Below are 21,070 nucleotides of genomic sequence, written 5' to 3'. Positions count from 1 at the left end.
GTTGTGGCATGTGGGTTTTCTCTCTAGTAGTGGCGAGGGCTCCAGGACACACGGGGTCTGTAGCTTGCGGCACGAGTGCTCTCTAGTTGTGGCACGCAGGCTTAGTTGCCCCACAGCATGTGAGATCTCAGTTCCCCGACCAGGGATGGAATCAGCATCCCCTGCATTGCAAAGTGGATTCTTTACCACTGGACCACCAGGGAAATCCCTTAATAACATATTTTAATGTTATCTTTATTTGCTCGATTGCTTGTTAATCTCTCTTCTACTGGACTGTGAATTCCATGAAGTTAAGGGACCATGTCTGTTTTTCTCAATAATGTGTTCCCAGCTCCTAGTACAATGCCTGACAGTGTTTCATTTCTCCTGCGAGTGGTCATAACTTTAAAAAGTGAACGAACCAGTAATAGCACAGCCACTTTGGAAAACAGTCCAGTTCCTTCAAACTCGAAACACAGAGTATCATGGGATCCAGCAATTCCACTCCGAGGTGTATGCCCAGGAAAACTGAAAACCTACATCCGCACAAAAACTTGTACACAAATGTTCACAGCAGCACTATTCATAATAGCCAAAAAGCGGAAAGAACCCACATGTCCATCAACTCCTGAAAGGATAAATAAATGTGGTACATGCATAGGATGGACATGTTTCAGCCATAAAAAGAAATGACATATGGATACATGCCACAATACGGATGACCCTTAAAAACATCACAGTAACTGAGAGAAGCCAGTCACAGAAAGGTCCCTATTGGGTGATTTCATTTACGAGGAGTGTCCAGCACAGGCAAATCCACTGAGACAGAGGTTGATGCGGGGTTGCCCAGGGCTGGGGGCGCTTGAGGCGGGTGGAGAGTAACTGCTGGGTACTAGGGTTTTTGGGCAGCTAATGAGAATGTTCTCAGATTAGATGATTGTGGTGGTTGCACAGCTCTGTGGATGTATTAAAAACCACTGAATTATACTCTTTAAAATGGTGACTCTTATGGTATAAGAATGGGATCTCAGTAAAGCTATTAAAATTGAAAAAAAAAGAAACGATACAGCCATGTCCTTCTTTAAGTTATTAAAATCAACAAGGAGAATTTAAAATTATAGTTTGTTTTCAAGAAAAACAGCCCTGGGAATTCCCTGGTGGCGCAGTGGTTAAGAATCCACCTGCCAATGCAGGGCACACGGGTTCAATCCCCGCCCCAGGAAGATCCCACGCGCCGCGGAGCAACTAAGCCCGTGCGCCACAACTACTGAGGTCCACGTGCCTGCAGCCCGGCCTCCGCAGCAGGAGAGGCCCCCACAATGAGGAGCCCCCGCTCTCAGCAACTAGAGAAAGCCCCGGTGCAGCAACGAAGACCCAACACAGCCAATTAAATAAACAAATAAATGAATTTTAAAACATGAAAAGAAAGACAGCCCTGGGAACTTGAATTGAGTGGCCGTGTGGCCGCATGGGAGGGGACAGACTGCAAACGGCCCGGGCCCCGCTTGGGCAACCGGGTGGGAGACACGGGGCGCCGCTGCAGCCCCAGGAGAGAGGGCGAGACGCGAGGCCGAGGGCGCGCGGCGCCCCTCCTTGCGGGCCCTGCCCCGCGCCCGCGCCCGCGTCGTGGGCCACCCGAGCGCCTCGGGGTCCGCGGCGCCCCAGCAGCCCCGCGCGCGCCAGGCACGTCCTGTGCGGCTCGGGACACACGGCGGGTCGCGGCCCTCCGCTCCGGCCGCCGCGCTCGCGGCGCGCGATGGCGCAGGGGCCCGCCGGGGCCTCCTGGGGACGGGGGCGCCGCCGGCGTGCAGCGCTGCTCCCGGCGCCCGCCGCTGGGGGGCGGCCTCCCGCCCGCGCGCGCGCCCGCCCCCGCCCCCCACCCCCGGCCGCTGCGCGAGGGGCGGGGAGCCCGGGGCTGGCGCGCGCTTCTGCCGCCGGCGGGGGGCGCGCGGGGCGGGCGGCGGGGAGGCTCCGGGCGGGGGCGGCCGAGCAGCCATGGGGGAGGCGCCCGCGCCCGGGGACTGGGGCTACCTGGAGCGCTGCTTCGCCCGCCACCGCGTCTGCGTGTCCTTCGGCCTGTGGATCTGCGCCTCCTGCTGCTGGGTCGCCGCCCACGCGCTGTAAGGGGGCCGGGGCCGGGGGCGCGCTCTGGGAAGCCCGGGGGAAGGGCGAGGAAGGGAGGATGCGCGAGGCCGCACCCTCGCGGGATCGGAAGGAGCGCTGTGCTGTGGACGCAAAGCGGACCCTTCTCTGCGGGCTCCACGCGCGGGGAGGCCGGGCGGGGCGGCGGGCTGGAAGCAGCCGGTGCTGGGTCCCGCTGCCCGCGGCTCCCCGGCGGCCGGCCGTGTGAGGCGGGGGGCGAGCTGTACATCCCCGGGCTCGTCTTCCTCGCTGAGTGGGGGTGACGGCAGGTGGGGCGGCTGGGAGCATCAGCCAGGGCCGGTGAAGCGCTTCCTGAGCGCTCGCTACGCGGCTCCGCCATCAGCCCTCGGCCGAGGGCCGGGGCCCCGGACAAGCCTCTCAGTGTCTCCGGCCTCAGTTTACCCGAGGCCCTCCTCTTAGCTGAGAAGAGCGGAGGCGGTTGTCTGACTCCGGCCGCAGACTTCGCCTTGGCCCGCCCGACACCTGGCGTGGTTTGGCCAAGTGGTCCCCACAGCCTGGGTTCTAAGGGTGAAGTCTGGCTAAGGACGGTCTCCAGGGCTCGTGCCACCCGTCCCAAGCTCCGGGCGATGGTGCCACCCACGTGTTCCCTGGCAGGGGAGAGGGCCCGCCCCGGGGGGAGGCCGCCAGCGGCTCACCGTGGGCATTTAGTGGCTCTTGCCCTCAGGCGGGTGCCGTGGTTGGAGAGTCTGCGGCCCCGCTGCCCGCTCTCCGAGATGTGACTGGGAAGACGCTTAGAACAGGTCCGGAGGGCCTGGTGCTGCGTCCATTAGTCACGAATCCCTGCCACCACCCCATGAGGTAGGGACGGTCACGACCCGTTTAGATGAGGAAGCCCGAGGGTCTGAGCGCCTGACTAACGTGCGCGACCAAATGGGGGAGAACCGAACCCCAGAGTCTGCGAGAAAGGGGCAGGCTGGTGGGGCAGACCACCCGGGTCAGAGGAGGGGCACTCAGGAGGCGCTTCCCGTGCATTGTTTCACGTGCTCCTCGGCGCCGCTGCGGCCGGTCTGATGAGACGGCCAGGAGCCAGGCCGGGAGCCGGGCCTCCGCCATTTCACCTTGCCTGGGCTGGGGGGGGCTGGCTCGGGGCCAGCGCGGGAGCCCGGACCCCTGCGAGCCGGGGAAGCGGCGGAGGAGCAGCGGGGCACCCAGAGCTTCCGCACACGGAGGCCTCCATTCACTCCCCTTTCACCACAGGCCTCAGTTCTCTCCTCTCTCCCATGAGAGGGTTGAAAGGAATTATTTGTAATTTGGGTCCAACTCAGAGAGTCTCCAGTGCAGCGTCTTCATTCTTAGGGCCTTGAAACAGTTTCAGGACCCACGTGGATGGTTGATGTTCCCACTGGGAGCTTTAGGCTTTGGCTGGCCGGTCGGGGGACGTCTGGGAACCCAGTGGACGTCTCTCCTCACCCACTGGTCCCAAGGGCTGAGGCTCAGAGCCAGCCAACGGTCCCACCCCATGGTTAAAGGAAGTGAGACCAGAGCTGCGAATTGCGCCTCAGTTTCCCCATAGAAATGGGGCAGGGAAACATCCAGAACAAAGTATTTCCAAGATCCTATCAACAATGCTGACGGAGAGACATCTGGCCCCTTGCAGCCTGTCCCGCCTTCCTGCGATTGTTCCTGGGCGAATGTGGGCGTGGAAAGCGGGCAGTAGGAGAGAGATGCCAGCAGGGGGGCCCCTAAGGGAGGGTCAGCCCAAAGTGCCGTGGCATCTTCGATGAGTCCCCCCTGGTGTGTGAAGAGCATGCACCCCAAATAAAGTCAGTTTGGATGCAGCTGGCAGAAGCCAGGCCGCTTCGCTGCACAGATGGAGTAGTAGGATTTCATTTTAATTTCAGAGAAGCAAGTTGCCTTTTGAACGTAGACAGTTAACTCTGCTCTGCAGTTAAACTGCAGTCATTGGGTTACTTTTATAACCCGCCTGTTTCCTTTCAAAAAATAAAAGCTGGCAGCTCATTTGTCAGCACTGAGTGGTGGGTTGTTAACGTGAGGCGGTCAGATTTGTAGGAGGAAAGAAATTCCTCCATTCATGAGGTCTGGTTCCTGCATTGGGCTTGTTGGTCAGAGGCTTGCAGCCTTCCCATACGCTCTTTTCCCATCTGTAAACTAAGGTCAAAAACACCTGCTAGAAGGTGGGCATAGAGGGAACCTACCTCAACATAATAAAGGCCATATATGACAAACCCACAGCAAACATCGTTCTCAGTGGTGAAGAACTGAAAGCATTCCCTCTAAGATCAGGAACAAGACAAGGATGTCCACTCTCACCACTCCTATTCAATGTAGTTTTGGAAGTCCTTGCCACAGCAATCAGAGAAGAAAAAGAAGTAAAAGGAATCCAAATTGGAAAAGAAGAAGTAAAACTGTTGCTGTTTGCAGATGACATGATATTATACATAGAAAATCCTAAAGATGCCACCAGAAAACTGCTTGAGCTAATCAATGACTTTGGTAAAGTTGTGGGATACAAAATTAACACACAGAAATCTCTTGCATTTCTGCACACTAACAATGAAAGATCAGAAAGAGACATTAAGGAAACAATCCCATTCACCATTGTAACAAAAAGAGTAAAATACCGAGGAATATACCTAACCAAGGAGGCAAAAGACCTGTACTCAGAAAACTATAAGACACTAATGAAAGAAATCAAAGATGACACAAACAGATGGAGGGACATACCATGTTCTTAGATTGGAAGAATCAACATTGTGAAAATGACTGTACTACCCAAAGCAATTTACAGATTCAATGCAATCCCTATCAAATTACCAATGGCATTTTTCACAGAACTAGAACAAGAAATTTTACGATTTGTTTGGAAACACAAAAGACCCCAAATATCCAAAGCAATCTTGTGAAGGAAAGATGGAGTTGGTGGAATCAGGCTTCCTGACTTGAGGCTATACTACAAGGCTACAGTGATCACGACAGTATGGTGCTGGCACAAAAACAGAAATATAGATCAATGGAACAGGATAGAAAGCCCAGGGATAAACTATGGTCAGCTAATCTATGACAAAGGAGCCAAGGATATACAATGGAGAAAAGGCAGCCTCTTCAATAAGTGGTGCTGGGAAAACTGGACAGCTACACGTAAAAGAATGAAATTAGAACACTCCTTAACACCATACACAAAAATAAACTCAAAGTAGATTAAAGACCTAAATGTAAGGCCAGACACTGTAAAACTCCTAGAAGAAAACGTAGGAAGAACACTCTTTGACGTAAATAACAGCAAGATCTTTTTTGATCCACCCCCTAGGGCAATGGAAATAAAAACAAAAATAAGTGAGACCTAATGAAACTTCAAAGCTTCTGCACAGCAAAGGAAACTATAAGCAAGACGAAAAGACAACCCTCAGAATGGGAGAAAATATTTGCAAACGAATCAACAGACAAAGGATTAATCTCCAAAATATATAAACAGTTCATCCAGCTCAATATCAAAAACAAACAAACAACCCAATCAAAAAATGGGCAGAAGACCTAAATAGGCATTTCTCCAAAGAAGACATGAATGGCCAAGAGGCACAAGAAAAGCTGCTCAACATCACTAATTATTAGAGAAATGCAAATCCAAACTACAATGAGGTATCACCTCACACCAGTTAGAATGGGCATCATCAGAAAATCTACAAACAGTAGATGCTGGAGAGGGTGTGGAGAAAAGGGAATGCTCTTGCCCTGTTGGTGGGAATGTAAATTGATACAGCCACTATGGAGAACAGTATGGAGATTCCTTAAAAAACTGAAAATAGAACTACCATGTGACCCAGCAATCCCACTACTGGGCATATACCCAGAGAAAACCATAATTCAAAAAGACACATGCACTCCAATGTTCATTGCAGCACTATTTACAATAGCCAGGACATGGAAGCAACCTAAATGTCCATCAACAGATGAATGGATAAAAAAGATGTACATATATACAATGGAATATTACTCAGCTGTAAAAAAGAGTGACACTAGGACGTTTGTTGAGACATGGTTGGACCTAGAGACTCTCATACAGAGTGAAGTCAGAAAGAGAAAAACAAATATCATATATTAACACATATATGCGGACTATAGAAAAATGGTACACATCAACCGGTTTGCAAAGCAGAAACAGAGACAAAGATGTAGAGCGCAAAGATGTGGACACCAAGTGGGAAAAGCAGGGAGGGTTGTGGGGGAGTGAATTGGGAGTTTGGGATACCAAATTGTATACTCTAAATATATGCAGTTTATTGTCTGTTAACTGTATCTCAATAAAAGTTCTTAAAAAAAAAAAAACGCCTGCTAAATGTAGAGAGTGGACTTGAGGACACTGAGGGGGAGCGGAAGCTGGGACGTAGTGAGAGAGTAGCATCCACAGTATACACAAATGTAAAATAAATGTCTAGTGGAAAACTAATGCAGAGCACAGGGAGACCAGCTAGATGCTTTGTGAAGACCTAAAGGGGTGGGATAGGGAGATTGGGAGGGAGGCTCAAGAGGGAGAGGATATGGGGATATATGTATACATGTGGCTCTTTCACTTTGTTGTACAGCAGAAACTGATCCCATACTGTAAAGCAATTATACTCCAATAAAGATTTGAAAAAAAGAAAAAAAAAACCTGCTAAATATCTGGGGAAGAAGGTGATTCAGAAGGACACAAAGTCACAATTGCCCTTTTCAGACACCTGCTTTGGGAGCCCAAACTCACATCTCTGTGTTCTGTCCCCACCCCTGTCTGTCCCCACAGGCTTCTCTATCTGAGATGTGGGAGGAAATCTGGCCGGGACCAGTCAGTGCTGTGTGCTGCGTGCTGCCTCCTGACCAGCCTGTGTGACACCATTGGGGCGATTCTGGCCAAACAGCTCACCATCCAGGTGTGTTGGGCCCACAGGTGACAGTGACTTCTGTCTTGTTCTTTCCCCGTGTGAGGCAGTTTTGCCTCAGGACCTGTGCCCCTACTGGTCTTCCTGCTTCTCCAATACCCACGTGTCTCACTGCTCACCTCCCTCAAGTCTTTGCTCAGATTTCACCTTCTCAATAAGGCCTCCCTGACCACCTGTTTAAAATTGTGCCCGCCTCTACCACAGGGGCTCCAGACCCCCTCATCCTGCTCTGTTTTTCCCCTAATATACCATCGACTTTACTTATTCTTTATGTTTATTGCTTATTGTCTGTTAACCTCTACTAGAATGTCAGTTCCATAAGGGCAAAAATTTTTCTTCACTGCCATATCCCCATCACTCAAAACAGCAGCTGACCCACAGTAGATGTCCAATAAAAAGGGATTGTTGCTGTTAGTGTTTTTAGAGGCTGTGGCCCAGCCCCTGCTCGTGCGGGGGTGTCTGAATCCTTTCCCAGGTGGTGATGTGGGCTCTGGAGCATGTGAGAAGCAATTTCAAGTTTTTCCAAAGTCTATTCCCTCAAACAAATCTGTGTAGAAGGGGCCTATCCCAAAACACATATATCCCAAGGAGGACCTATGGGCTCCACTTCAGGGGGCAGGTCCTGGCCTTTCGCCACCCAGGTGATGTGAAGGATGGCAGCCTGTGGGTTGGACAGAGATTTGAAGAGTTGTAGACCCTGCTGTGAGCAGCATTTTATCAGAAACAAATCACCTTTCACTTTGGGAGCCCCTTCTCATTAGCTGCTAGACTATCACGGGGCCCAGCTCAAGTCCAATAATAATAGCTGATATTTATTCAATACTTAACTACATACTTGGCACTACGGGCTTTTCATGTATTAACTCATTTAATCCTCAGATCATGGGTGCTCTCACTAACCTGTTTGACACGTGTGGAAACTGAGTCATAAAGAGGTTCAGTAACCTCACTAAAGTCACTTCTAGTAAGTAGCAGGGCCGGGATTCAAACCCCAGAACGCACGCACTAAATACAGTGGACCCTTGAACAGCAGGGGTTTGAACTGTGTGCATCCACTTATACCTGGATTTTTTTTCAATAAAAACACACTACAGCACTGCACGATCCACTGTTGGTTGAATCTGTGGATGCGGAACCTCGGATACAGAGGGCTGACTGTGAAGTTATGCTCGGAGTTTCCACCGCAAGGGAGTCGGTGCCTCAGTTCCCAAGTTGTTCACGTGTCAACTGTCCTCTCAGTCGCTAGTGCATGTATGAGTAGGTCATTTTACTTTCCTCCAGTCACAGGCCTAAGCAGCTCTCCAGGTATCGGCCCGTAGAATCTACTTAACAATGAGGGAGGTGCTGTTGTTATCCTTGCTTTATAGATGGGGAACCTGAGGCCCAGAGTTCAGTGGCCGGGCCAAAGTTGCACAGCAGAGACTGTGCTGTACAGTGGGAAGTGTGGTGGGCTGGGTTCTTGTCCTGTTTCTGTGATGGGTGTCTGCATAGTGGGATTGGTCACTTAAGCACCCCAGTTTCTCATCAGTCAAATGGAGGTGACAACCAGCCTTTCTTGCGGTTGGAGGTGTCCCTGGAAGCCCCACATCAGTGGAGCACACGTGGAGGAGATCCAGAACGCGAGGTGCTACAGTTGCTGAAAGAGATTGGAACACCAAGACTCTCTTTCCTTTGCTCCCAGGTCTTTACCGGTGCCTACCTAGCAGCGATCGACCTGGTGAACTTTGTGTCCCTTCTCTTCCCAGCCTGCGGCTCCAAGTTCACGTCTCATTCGGGTACGTACACTGCCATCTGTTCCTGTCTTCATCCATGCCCTCATTTCATCCATCGGTGTGCTGAGTACCTGTCCCTGTCACGCCCGAGCCGGGTCCCTGCTGGGCACAGACTCATGGGTGCGCTCCCTGGCCTCCACCAGAGCGGGGGAGTCAGGGCCCTAAAAGGTAGTCAGTGCTGCTCGTGAGGGGCTGTGGGCACACGGTGGGCAGCCGGAGGAGGGGACGCGCTGCCGGTGTCAGGGAAGGATGTGACGTCTGAGCTGGGACCTAGGGACGGGCATTCCGGCTGAAACAACGGCATGGGCAGAGGTCAGGAAGGGGAGGAGGCAGGGCTTTGGGGAGGGGCAGCGATACCCGGTGTGCCAGTCTGGGGGCTCCGGGCGAAGCCCCGTCCCTTCTGGAGATGGATGCCAGGAACGGGTCTGGGTGGCCTCAGGCAGAGCAGGGGCTGGAAGTGACGGAGACGGGATGCGTAGCCCTGAGTACCTGGGACCAGGACGTTCCTGAGAAGGGGCAGCACTGTGCTTGGCCACGTGTCCCGAAAGGAAACGCGTGCGTTGGAGGGTCGTGTACGTTGCCCTCGACTGCCCGATGCTGCCAGAGGAGGGATGTTTTTTCTGGAATTGCGCAGAGGAGGATCTGCCTTCTATTTCAAGGAGACTTTCAAAGACGATGCTTATCCTACTCCCAGTTTTGGGGCCTTGGCAGCCGTGTGCCCAGTCAGAATACACTCACCAAGCGTGCGCCGGTGCCCCCCTGTGCCGGGCTCTGTGCAGGTTATAGAACCGCCCTGGCTGCCCTCAGGGGCTCCAGTGGAGGATGGGCGACACTGCACACACACATGCGTGTGATGAAGGGTGACGTGGACCCACCTTGAAACGCCGAACGCTGTGAGAGGCCGAGCGAGGGGGAGAGCACCGGGCGTGGGGGAGCTGGGGGGACAGCCACAGGCCCTTGAAGAGTGTGGAGGGTCTGGACGGGGAACAGGCTGGGAGCCCGTCCTGGCCCCGGGGCTGGGGTCGACACCAGGCCTCCCCACGCAGCAGTCTGTCAAGTTGCAGCTTCCGGGAGCCCTGTGGGACCGTGGTGTCTGTTGCAGGTCGGGGCTCCCGGGAGAGGAAGAGGAGGCGGCCGCTCAGGGCCAGCGTATTTGCCCTGGCCCTGCCGCTGAGCCTGGGCCCAGGCTGGGCTCTGTGGGCCGCTGTCCTGAAGGCTCCGGGCCCCGTCCGAGGGCCGCAGCGGAGGCTGCTGGGGAGCCTGGTGCAGGTGAGGCCGAGCCTGCTCGGGGGCCCGGGATGTGGGGGAAGGAGAGTCCCTCCCCTCCTCCTCGTCCCCACAGATACCGTGGGGGTGGGGGTCAGGGTTAGGCCTTGGTGGGAAGAACCTCCTGAAAGCAGGAGAGGGTGGGTCCGGGGTGCATGGGCCTCTCCTCAGGGTGCTGAGTGTGTCCCTGTTCCCGCAGGACGATACTGAAATCCTCGGCTACCTGCTGGGCGGCATCGCAGCCTTGGGCTCCTGGGCATCCCGGATCCCCCCACTCTCCAGAATCGTGAGGCTGGGGCTGGGGCTGTGGTCGTCCTGGCAGGTCTTAGGGCATCTGGGAGCGTCCTCCCAGCTCCACGCCACCGGGGTGGAGAGGTGGTGTCTCCATGTGCACGTGTGTGTGTGCCTGTGTGTACGTGGGGGTGTGTGGGTGTGTATATGTGTGTTCAGGCAGTGGACAGCCACCCCCAGGCCTGGAGGGTCCTGAGGCTCACAGGGAGAGGGCACTGTGTTCTCTCCATTTCTTGTAGCCCCTGAGTTTGGATGCACAAGCACCTATTAAGGAATGAGAAGCTTTGAGGTTTTAGAGAATAGGATCATTCCACTCCTGCTCTGTGTACTCCTGAGTGTCTTGTTGGCAGGTATTTTCCAGGCATCGGGGGTGAGGGAAGCCCTGTGATGGCCAGTCCCGTGGGGGAAGCAGATGTGCCTTAAGACACCCTGCTTGTCCTTGGGGAGCTCACAGTCTCACGGAAGACACAGAAATGGAAAGCAGGATGTTTGAATGCTCTAAGGAATTATCAGGTGTTTGGGGTTTTGGAAGAAGAGAGAAGCCACCTACGTTATTCAAATGAGCAGAACTGAAAACTGGCCACACTGCCAGCCGCTGAGTACCAGGGGGCCCCGGATTGGCAGCGAAGGCCAGGTGGGGTCTGAGGAGGCAGAGGTGAGGGGACGGCATGCAGGACAGAGGAGAGTGCGGGAAAGGCCCCCGAGGCAGGAGGGTACCTGCAGAAGAGCCGTGTGTTATGGGCGCGTGAAAATGGCCGTTTCCGACACCAGAAATGTGACGGACCATCATTTAGTCTTAAAGCAACCACTTGCCCAAGAGCACTGTGGTTTAATAGCAATTCCAGGAGAACAGGATTTGAGGACAGTGCTGAGTTGACCACCCATGGGAGCTGCAGCCTGAAACCTGCCAGGGCACAGGGCCCCATCAGTAAAGGTGCCGTCTCCAGATCAAGGGAGGGGAGCGTGGGGAGCACTGCGCTTGGTTCAGCCACCCCTGGGATGGGTCTCCAGGGTGGCGTGGCGACTGGGAGGCCAGGTCACATGAAGACCTTTGAAGGAACCGCTGCCGTGCCCTGACCACCTGTATTAGTTTCCTGCTGCTGCCGTAACAAAGGATCACGGACTTTGAACAACAGAAATGTACTCTCTTTAAGTCCTGGAGGCCAGGCGTCCTGTAGCAACGTGCCAGCAGGCCCACGTGCTTTCTGAAGGCCCCAGAGAGGACTCTGTTCCAGGCCCTTCTCCAAGCCTCCGGCAGTTCCTTGGCCGGTGACAGCACAGCCCCGGGATTCGTGTGGTGTCCTCCCTGTGTGTGTGTGTGTCTTCATGTGGTTTCCCTCCATAGGTTTCTGTGTCTGACTTTCCCCTTCTCCTAAGGACACAATCATCTTGGATTTGCGCCACCCTAATAACCTCAGCTTACTTTGACCATCTGCAGAGACCCTATTTCCAAATAAGGCCACATTCACTTCTAGCTCTGGGAGTTGGGACTCCAGCGTCTTTTGGGGGGGTGGGACATGACTCACCCCATAACACTGCCCCACCTAAAATAGCCCCGGCCAGCCCCACCTCTGCGTCCTCCCTCCGCTTCATTTTCTCATAGCCTCTATCACAGCCTGAAATTAGCTCCTTTAGTTACTCACCAAGTCGCCGCCTGGTCCCCCGTGGAGGGTCAGCACCGTGAGAGCCGTGGCCCTGTCTGTCTCATCCCCGCTGTGTTCTGGGCGCTTAGGCTCTGCCCAGGGTAGGTGCCAGCAGATACTTGTTTGTGTGTGACTGGATCTGGCCTAGAAAAAAGAAAGCTCACGGATGCAGGAAACAGAGGGCTGTCTTGGGGCAGAAAGAGAAGCCTTGTTCTTTGCAATCTTGGAGAACAAGACCGAGACCAGAACCAATAACCAAGAGATTACTGGTAGGGCCGCTTTCCGTTCAGTGAAAGAAAGTAGGCCATGGGTTAGACACTTTGCCCCGTGCCTGGCATGTTGAGAGCAATTGATATTGTTATCCCTGCTTTAGGAGGTAGCGGGCCCCTCATCGCCAGAGGCATTCAAGCCTGGTGGCCCCTTGGCAGGAAGAGAGAGGGAGATTGCATGGGGGCTGGGCAGTCTCAGGGGGGCTGCCGGCCCTGAGTGTCTCTGGTCCCGTGAATGAGAGTGCAGAGCTAGGCTTCCCTCATTAGGGAGAAAGCCAGCAGGCTTGGGGTGCTATGGGAAGCTGAGCCAGTGTGGCCTTGAACCCTGGATCCCCCAGAAGCTGCTTCTGATTTAGTGTTGAGGAGCAGCCTGGCTGGGTGGCTTTGGTGGGAGAAGTTCCCATTTTTCCAGGAGCGGGTCCTTGAGTGGGACAAGGGGCGTGAAACATGCGCTGGTCAGTGAAGCACGGTGCGGACAGCGTCCGGAATCATGACAGCTGCAGGAGCGGCTGAGGCGTGGCCCACTTCCAGTCCCCAGCACGGACTTGCCAGGCAGCCACCAGGCAGGTCGTCCTCCCGGCCGTCCTGACCTGCGAGACAGGCCTGCGTGTGCTGGAGAAATTCTGCCGCTACTCCAGTCACCAGGCCAGTTCCAGTCTTCAAGCAGTGTCCAGCGCCGCAGGCAAACAGAGCCCTCTAGGCCCTAGCACCGACCCTGAGAAAAGCTTGAGTGTTGAGTCAGTGGACGCCGGGCATGGGTTGGCACGGGAGTGAGAGCAGGGGGCTCCCCTAGCCCGGCCTCATCCAGAGCAGGGCCCAGAAGCAGGAGGCTCAGGGCCCAGCCCAGCTCTGCAAGTCACCGCCCTCTCTGGCCGTCAGTGTCCTCTGTAAAATGGGGGTGGCTGGGCTGGGGGACCCCAGAGGCTTCTCACCACAGGGGCGCTGCCTGGGCCATGTGAGGTGGGAAGGGCCAGTGGGAAGGGGTGTCGGTCTACCCACAGCCTCTGGGGCCAGCGGGCCAAGGGCCACCATCCCCAGCCAGGTGCCATCTGTTCAGGGGGTGGCGGGCCAGAAAGAGACAGGCTGGGAACAAACCTAGAAGAGAGGCAGAGGGAGATGTAACACTCCTGAGGAAGCTTTTTTTTTCTTTCCCTTTTCTTGGCCACGCTGCGCGGCTTGCAGGATCCTAGGTCCCTGACCGGGGATTGAACCTGGGCCCTCAGCAGTGAGAGCGCAGAGTCCCCACCACTGGACCGCCGGGGAATTCCCAGGAATCTTTTTGAGGGTTAAAATATTAAAATGAGAGAAATTGGCTAAAGCATGCTTTTTCTCTTGAATTGTTTTCCATTCTTGACCAAGGCCTGTATGCCTCTAAATATGGTCATCTAATGAGCGAACTAAGTTTTATATATATATATGTTTACACGTGTATATATATATATACAATACATATGTATATATTATATATATAATATAATTTATGTATTAATTTAAATACCTGTAATATTTGTATATACACTTAATGTGTATATATATATAAAGTGACTTTATACCTGTAAAGGGTATTTACGTATAAATATTGCATATGTTTCCTTTTTTAAAAACCAACATTTCCATTAGTCATTCTCTGAAAATATCCCCTTGGCTTCAAAATTTCCAGAATGTTATCTCTGATTTTCCTGATGTTCCCGTCGGGCCTGGTTCAGAGCTGGTGGCCCTGGGAAGAGAAGGGTCAGGCCCTGGCTTTCCATAGTTCAGTCTCCATCCTGCTCTCCCCACTGACATTCATGAGCCCCTGCCCAGTGCGGGGTTCTGGGGCATCAAGATGGTGCGGACCTCAGCCCTGCTCTCAGGAGCCCTCTGTTGGGTGGACAGGCGTTCAAGGAGCTAAGTCATGGTCAGGGTGAAACGCACTCCAGTAGAGGGATATGTCAGGTGTGAGGGGCCCAGAAGAGGAAATTACTTGTTCCCCTTAGGGTGGAGGTGGTAAGGGGTGGTTTCCCAAAGTTGAGTTTAAGCCAGGCTATGAGGGATGAGTAGAAGTTCACCAGACAAAGGAAGCACTTTTTTTTTTTTTTTTTGACCATGCCCCATGGTTTACAGGATCTTAGTTCCCCAACTAGGGATTGAACCCATGCCCCTTGAAGTGGATGTGCACGGAGCCCTAACCACTGGATTGCCAGGGAATTCCGGGAAGCAGCTTGAAGCCCAACAGAAGTGACACCTTTGCGGACTGGCCACGGGCAGAGGGCTTGCCCTCCAACCTCTTACATGACCTGGGTCTTAGAATCAGCTTTAAGGGAGCTGGGGGAGGTGGCGGTGTTCCTCCCAGCCCAGCCCCCTTCTCTCTCTGCCCAGTGCCGGGGTAAGACATTTCCCTCCCTCCTCCTGTGGACCCGGCTCCTGTCGGCCCTGGCCGGCCTCCTCTACGCCTCTGCCATCGTGGCCCATGACCGGCGGCCTGAGTACCTGCTGCGGGCCACGCCCTGGTTCCTGACCTCCCTCGGCCGTGCGGCGCTGGACCTCACTGTATCCACCCCAGGCCCAGAGGGCTCGGCCCCGCCATGCCCTCCTACCCTCTTGAGAGGAGGAATTCTTTCCCAGTGGCCAAGGGGGTGGTTTGAAGCCTGGGACAGGCAGACACAACGGCAGTGTGCAATTTTGTGTTTCCTTTTTTTTTTTTTTTTTTTTAAATAAGAAGTATCTAGAGCTCTGTGACGAGAGCGCTAGACTAGAGCTCTGTGAAGCAGAGGGGAGCACGGAGCTCCTTGGCCCTGGGTTCAGAGAAGAGCCAGGCTCCTGTCTGCGTCTGCTCCCCACCTGGGATGGTCCCCACCCTCTGTGAGCAGGTTTTCCTCACAGGGCTTTGCCAGATGCTCTGCCCTGCACACTTGCAGGAGTGACCATCCGTTTTCTGTCCTCTTTGGTGCTGGAGCACGGGGTGGGGCAGCAGAGAGGAAAGCTGTCAGTGATCACTGAGCCCCTTTCTGATCCCCGGGGGGGTGTTGCCTGATGTGCTGACACCCCAGGGACCTTGGTGTGAGGGCCTCAAAGGCAAGCTAAGCTCAGACAGTGCCAGGTGGAGATGCTCTGCTGGGGGGTGGGGTGGGGGAGGGGTGGGAAAACCTGTGGATTTCGATTACATAGTTCAAAAATGGGTTTTCTCATGTACTGTTTGAGTCTGCGAGGGCTGCCGAACTGGATGGCTTTAACGGCAGGAATTTATTCTTTCAGCTTTGCAGGCCAGAAGCCCGAAATCCAGAGATATACTCTCTCCAAAGTTTCTAGGGGAAACTAGAAACTTCCCTTCCCTGCCTCTTCCAGCTTCTGGTGGCTCCTGGCAGCACAATTTTAATTTCTGCCTCCATCTTCACCTGGCCTTTTTCCCTTTGTGTATCTCTGCGTGTCTTCTCTTCCTATGAGGGTCCTGCCATGGGACTCAGCTTATCCACCCTAATCTGCAGCCACCTCTTTTAACTGATTGTATCAGCCAAGATCCTGTTTGCAGGTAAGGTCACGTGCTGAGGTTCCGGGTGGATGTGAATTTACACGTGCTGTCCCTGTAAGCCAAGAAGGGTGGTTCTCAACATCCTCTTGTTTAACAGGGATTTACTGAGTGCTGTTAGAGGCCGCGTCTGGCTGGGTGCTGGGCCCTCGGGGGGACAGGCGCTAGAGGGAGTCTCTGTCCTCAGATGAGCTCGTGTTGGTTCTGGGGCCGACCCTAGTGGGATGATCCCGGGGAGGGAGGGAACCAGCCCTTGGTGGAGCCCTCGGGATGCAGAGGTGAAGGCAGCCTGGGGACTGACGTTCTCTGCTTCTCGGGACCTTAACTTCACTTCTCAGATCATTTTCCTTTCCTGGGTGATGAAGAGCAAGATGAGACAGGCCTTGGGATTTGCCTCTGAAGCCAGAGAGAACCTCGACACCCAAGCCCTTTTGACCTGTGCAGAGGAGGGAGAAAACCAGGAGGCAAGGACCGAGGTGTGGTCTCACAGCTGGACGCGGCCCGCCAGCGTTGTGCAGAGCGCGGGCAGAGGCAGCGGGCCTCACCAGGGCCGGGCCTGGGAATCTGGGGGTCCCTACGAGCTTAGCCAGTCGGTCACTTTAAAACACTACTGTTACACCCAATGCTAAGTGCCCTGAATAAATAGGATCCTCTGTTTTCCCAAGTACAAAATATTTTTAAAGTTTTTTTGATCACTGAGTAAACTTGAATATGTTTTTAGCAGTGTAGATAAAATAGTCAAGTGTCCACTTATGCTACTGGGTAATTTACATATATGTGTGTGTGTGTGTGTATATATATAAGTTCACATACTATATAAATTAATACGTTAGTTTAGAAGTCATGTGCTTTTTGCCCTCATTTCGTAAAACCGGATGTTCCCGTTTTTGCATGCATCTGACATCCACCGCATTGCCACCACTGACACAGCTTTTTAAGTTGGCATCGCTAAGAGGCTGATTTTTAAGTGTTTACAATCACGTCCACCCTTTACAATTGTCATACCAGTAAATGTGTCTGTCTCCGTCTTTTGCTGATTTAATCAGGTGACCCTGTGAGTAAGCAGAACCATGCCAGCTGAGGCAGCTTATCAAAAGTCCTTGACTGCAAATCATTGGAAAGTACCTCATAATAACAAGAGAACTTGTAAAGACTTGAACATAAAGCAGCTCCCGCTTTTCTAAGATAGTTTTTTTATTGGAGTATAGTTGCTTTACAATATTGTGTTTGTTTCTACTGTACAACAAAGTGAATCAGCTATATGTACACATAGATCCCCTCTTTTTCGGATTCCCTTCTCATTTAGGTCACCACAGAGCATTGAGTAGAGTTCCCTGTGCTACACAGTAGGTTCTCGTTAGTTCTCTGTTTTATACATAGTAGTGTATATATGTTAATCCCAATCTCCCAATCCATCCCAACCCCCATGAATTGAGGGAAAAAGTCTCATCTGCTACCTGGGCTCCTCACTGTCCTCATTGTTTCAGAGTGGAAATGAGACTCCCTGTGGGTGAACCGGGTCCACTCCTCCAGATGTTCTAGGGTTAACTGCATAACCTGACTGAGTTAATGAAACAGAAGGTAGTGTGGGTATGATCAAGGTAAAGGGTGATACAGGTGCTTGGACCAAAGATCCAAGTTCCCAAAAAGGCTCTAATGGGTGTTATTTTCATTCCACTCTAGAAACTGTTATAAAATTATATTTCAAAAGGGAGCTAAAATATTTCAAGAGAGCCCCACGTGTTTAGGATTCTGAAGAGAGGAAGTAGAGCCTTCACAATCTCTTAAGCAATCTTTACAGCAGTGGTTCTCAAAGTGTGGTCCCTGGACCAGCATCACCTGCGAACTTGTTAGAAATGCAGATTCTAGGGCTCCACCGAGCTCCACCAAATCCTAAGCTCAAGGTGTTTTAATAAGTCCTCTGGGTGCTTCCCATGCACAGTAAAGTTCAAGAATCACTTCTTTACAAAAGCATTAATTTAGCACCCACTGAAGTGGCTCCCAAACTTTGCCAAACTTTAGAATTATCTAGGGGCTTTTAAACTCTCCAGGTCACTTTCATACCAGTTAAATCAGAATGTCTGGGGTGGGGGGATGAGAGGTAACCATCAGTTGTTTTTTAAGAAGCCCAGGTGATTCCACTGTGCAGCAAACTTTGGGATTCGCCCACCTACTCTGACCTCAAAGAGACAGATAGAGACATCTTGTAGGAAGCAGAAAGTGAGGTGTGCTGTAAAAGAACAGAAAAAATACTGTAGGGGTTCTTTCGAAGAAAATGGGATCTTGTTTTTAGAAAACGTCTCCTGACTTTTTGTCTCCCTGTCTCCTCTTGAAAGAATTCGGATTGGGTGCCTCTCACCACACTACCGCACTGCAAGCCGCTCAGGAGCATGGCAGCCATCAGTCGCTACATGGAGCTGACCATTGAGCCGGTGCAGCAGGTAAGTGGCTGTGGGCCACTGCCGGGTGTCCAGATGGATGGGAGGTAATCCTGGAAGGCTTCCTGGAGGAGGTAACAGTTTAGCTGCAGAAGGGACAGGATGAGGCCAGGGGAGCATGTAAAAGAAGGAAGGAGCTCTCAGATGGAGGGGAGTTCGGGAGATGAAAGGGTGGAGAGGAGGCAAGAGTGAGATGGTGAGATCTTCACACTGCAGAGTCTGACCATCATCCTGAGGGTGACAGGAGTCCAGGAGGCTTCAGGACCAGAGACTCAGGGTCAGACGTGCATTTTATTTATGCATGTATTTTAATCATTAAGAAAAATCTTTTTAATTAAAAAAACATTTTTTTTTTTGGCTGTGTTGGGTCTGTTGATGCACGCGGGCTTTCTCTAGTTGCAGTGAATGGGGGCTACTCTTTGTTGCGGTGCATGGGCTTCTCATTGTGGTGGCTTCTCTTGTTGCGGAGCATGGTCTCTAGGCACGTAGGCTTCAGTAGTGGTGGTGTGTTGGCTCAGTAGTTATGGCTCACGGGTTGTAGAGCGCAGGCTCAGTAGTTGTGGTGCGTGGGCTTAGTTGCGCTGCAGAGATGTGCATTTGAGAGCCGTCACTCAGGCAGTGTTGGGGGCAGACTAGGGAGTGGAGACTAGAAGCAGGGGGTCAGTGAGGGACAGTTGTAAGTCCAGGAAAGAGGTGGTGTGGCCTGAACCAAGGCTGGAGCCCATGGAGAAGCAGAGCTGCGGTGGAGTCAGCAGGTAGAGCAGGGGGGCGGTGAGCATGTGGGGGTGCCCCCCAGGCTCCTGGTCTGCACGTGGGGTGCTCAGGAGGAAGAGGGTTGGAGAAGAGAGGGAAAGAGGTGATGAGACGCCCACTCTGTGTTCCACACCCCACCAAGACATCCCTGTCGAGGCTACAGTGACCTCCCAGTTGCTAAATCCCGGGGTCATTTCTGTCCTAGTGGAGGTTCAGCTCATTCGGCCACCTGATTTCTGAGGCCCTCCCTGCCCTGGTTTTGGTGCCACCCTGACCTCTGCGGGCTCCTCCTGGGGGGCTGACTTCAAGGTGGCAGCATCCCAGCTCCGGCCCCGGAGGGCGCCCTTCCCAGGACGCACGCTCCTGGTCCCGCAGCCCCGCCGGCCGGCGTCTGCGTCCTCATCCGCGCCCTCAGGGCCAGGCCCGGCGGCCCCGCCGCCTCTCCGTCCCGGCCCTCCGTCGTCCCCACGTGGCGTCTCACACGGGCCGTGTCCGGCGCGGGTTCTCAGTGTCCACGTCCAGACCTGCTCCCCTCGCCACCTTCCTGTGTCAGTTAGCAACACGGCTGTCCGGACAGCGGGTCCGACCTTGGTTCCCCTCTTCCGCTCACCGCGCGCCGCTGCCCCTCTCAGCCGCGTGCGAGTCGTAAATACTTCTTTTAAGGTAGATCCAGCCTGGAGATCGTCACAGTAAGGGACGTGGGGAAGACAGATATTATATCGCTTATAAAAAGTAGTTCAGATGAACTTATCCACGAAACAGAAACAGACTCACAGACGCAGAAAACAGACTCACAGTTACCCAAGTGGAAGGGTGAGGGGCGGGACACAGTGGGGTATGGGATTCACAGGTGCACACAACCGTATGCACACAGGTAAGCGGCGAGGCTTCACCGCCCAGCACAGGGCACGGTGCTCAGCATCTTGCCATAAACGACAATGGAAAGGAATTGAAACACAGAATACAGGCATATGCAGATGAATATGTGTAACCGAATCACCGTGCCGGACATCTGAAACTAACATAACGTTGTGAATCAGCTACACGTCACTGTAAAACGGGGGATGGGCAGCAGATCCAGGAGCCTCCTCACCGGTTCCCCTCTCACTGCTCTTGTCCTGCCCCCTTCATTTACAACCCGTAAGCGGAAGGGTCCCTTGCACATGTAAATTACACCTTGTTCCTCTCCGGTTTCAAGCACCCCCCTGGCTTCCCATTCCAGGCAGAATAGAACCCCATCTAACAGCCTGCTGCTTGTCGCCTCCGGGCCGCCTCCTGCTCTCTGCCCCCCACGCTTCTCTGGCCGCACAGACTGGCTCTCCGGCCCCTGCCTGCAGGCTCTTACTCCTGATATTTTACGTCGATGCGTCTTTCCTGTCGCTCCGATTTCAGTAAAAATGTCCCCTCCTCCAAAGGCCTTCCCCCACCACCCATTCAAAAGTTGTTTCCACCCCTCTGCTGGGTTATTTTATTATCTTTTGAAATGCTCTGCAAAGTACTTATCCTGGTCTCTTCCTTTTGTCTGTTTTCTGTTTCCTGCTGGGATGTAAACTTTGTCTCCTCCGTCTTGTTTGCGTCAGGTCACGGGCTCTCGGTACAGGTGTGTTTGGAACTCGGCGTTCAGTGGGGGTGGCCCTGCTGAGCTGCTCTTGGGACTTGCTGATGCTCAGAGTTTGGGCCTGAGAGAGAGGTTTTACCCTTCGTTGCTGTTCCTTGGAAAGTGGGTGTGAATAAGCTGTATGTGATGTAAGTGACCTCCAGGGAGATTCAGAGAATGCGTGCACCATTAAGAGCCCACTTCGGCCGTTAAGCTCTTCTGACAGGAGGGTGTCTGGGCGATGCACAGGGAGCCTTGGCAGCATCCGGCCAACGTCGTGCACTAGAAATTTTTAAATCGCGGAACTTCTGACAAATAATAGTGCAAACGTTGCATTCACTTGAGCCCTTCCGGTACCTGAATCTTGAGTGGATGCCCTCTGGGGAACAGACTCCTTGAGAGAAGACTGCGATCCTCTTTCGTTCTCTCCCACGGAGGCCCGCCGGCACATGTGTGAGCAAATACTTCCGCTCGGCCTCTTCCTTCTGCGTCCACCAGAGGGTGAGAGTTGCCTTCTAGA

At 53.3% G+C, this 21,070-nt stretch overlaps 1 protein-coding gene across 4 annotated transcripts in view; it reads left to right on the top strand.

The window, feature by feature from the left end:
* The first annotated feature begins 1,932 nt into the window (after positions 1–1,932).
* Positions 1,933–21,070, top strand: part of TMEM44 (transmembrane protein 44) — a 37,502-nt gene continuing 18,364 nt past the window's right edge. For all 4 annotated transcript variants that reach the window (XM_057740190.1, XM_057740188.1, XM_057740187.1 and 1 more), the window contains exons 1-8: positions 1,933–2,099; positions 6,881–7,007; positions 8,698–8,791; positions 9,891–10,057; positions 10,254–10,340; positions 14,616–14,786; positions 16,101–16,238; positions 18,099–18,203. In XM_057740190.1, the coding sequence (XP_057596173.1) occupies positions 1,975–2,099; positions 6,881–7,007; positions 8,698–8,791; positions 9,891–10,057; positions 10,254–10,340; positions 14,616–14,786; positions 16,101–16,238; positions 18,099–18,203 (1,014 nt within the window). In that variant the 5' untranslated portion in view covers positions 1,933–1,974. The remainder of the gene's footprint in view (positions 2,100–6,880; positions 7,008–8,697; positions 8,792–9,890; positions 10,058–10,253; positions 10,341–14,615; positions 14,787–16,100; positions 16,239–18,098; positions 18,204–21,070) is intronic.

The sequence above is a fragment of the Hippopotamus amphibius genome, chromosome 6 (assembly GCF_030028045.1).
Source record: "Hippopotamus amphibius kiboko isolate mHipAmp2 chromosome 6, mHipAmp2.hap2, whole genome shotgun sequence".
Lineage (NCBI taxonomy): Eukaryota > Metazoa > Chordata > Mammalia > Artiodactyla > Hippopotamidae > Hippopotamus > Hippopotamus amphibius.
The sequence above is the reverse complement of the archived record's forward strand: the minus strand, read 5'-3'. Positions and strand labels throughout refer to the sequence as shown.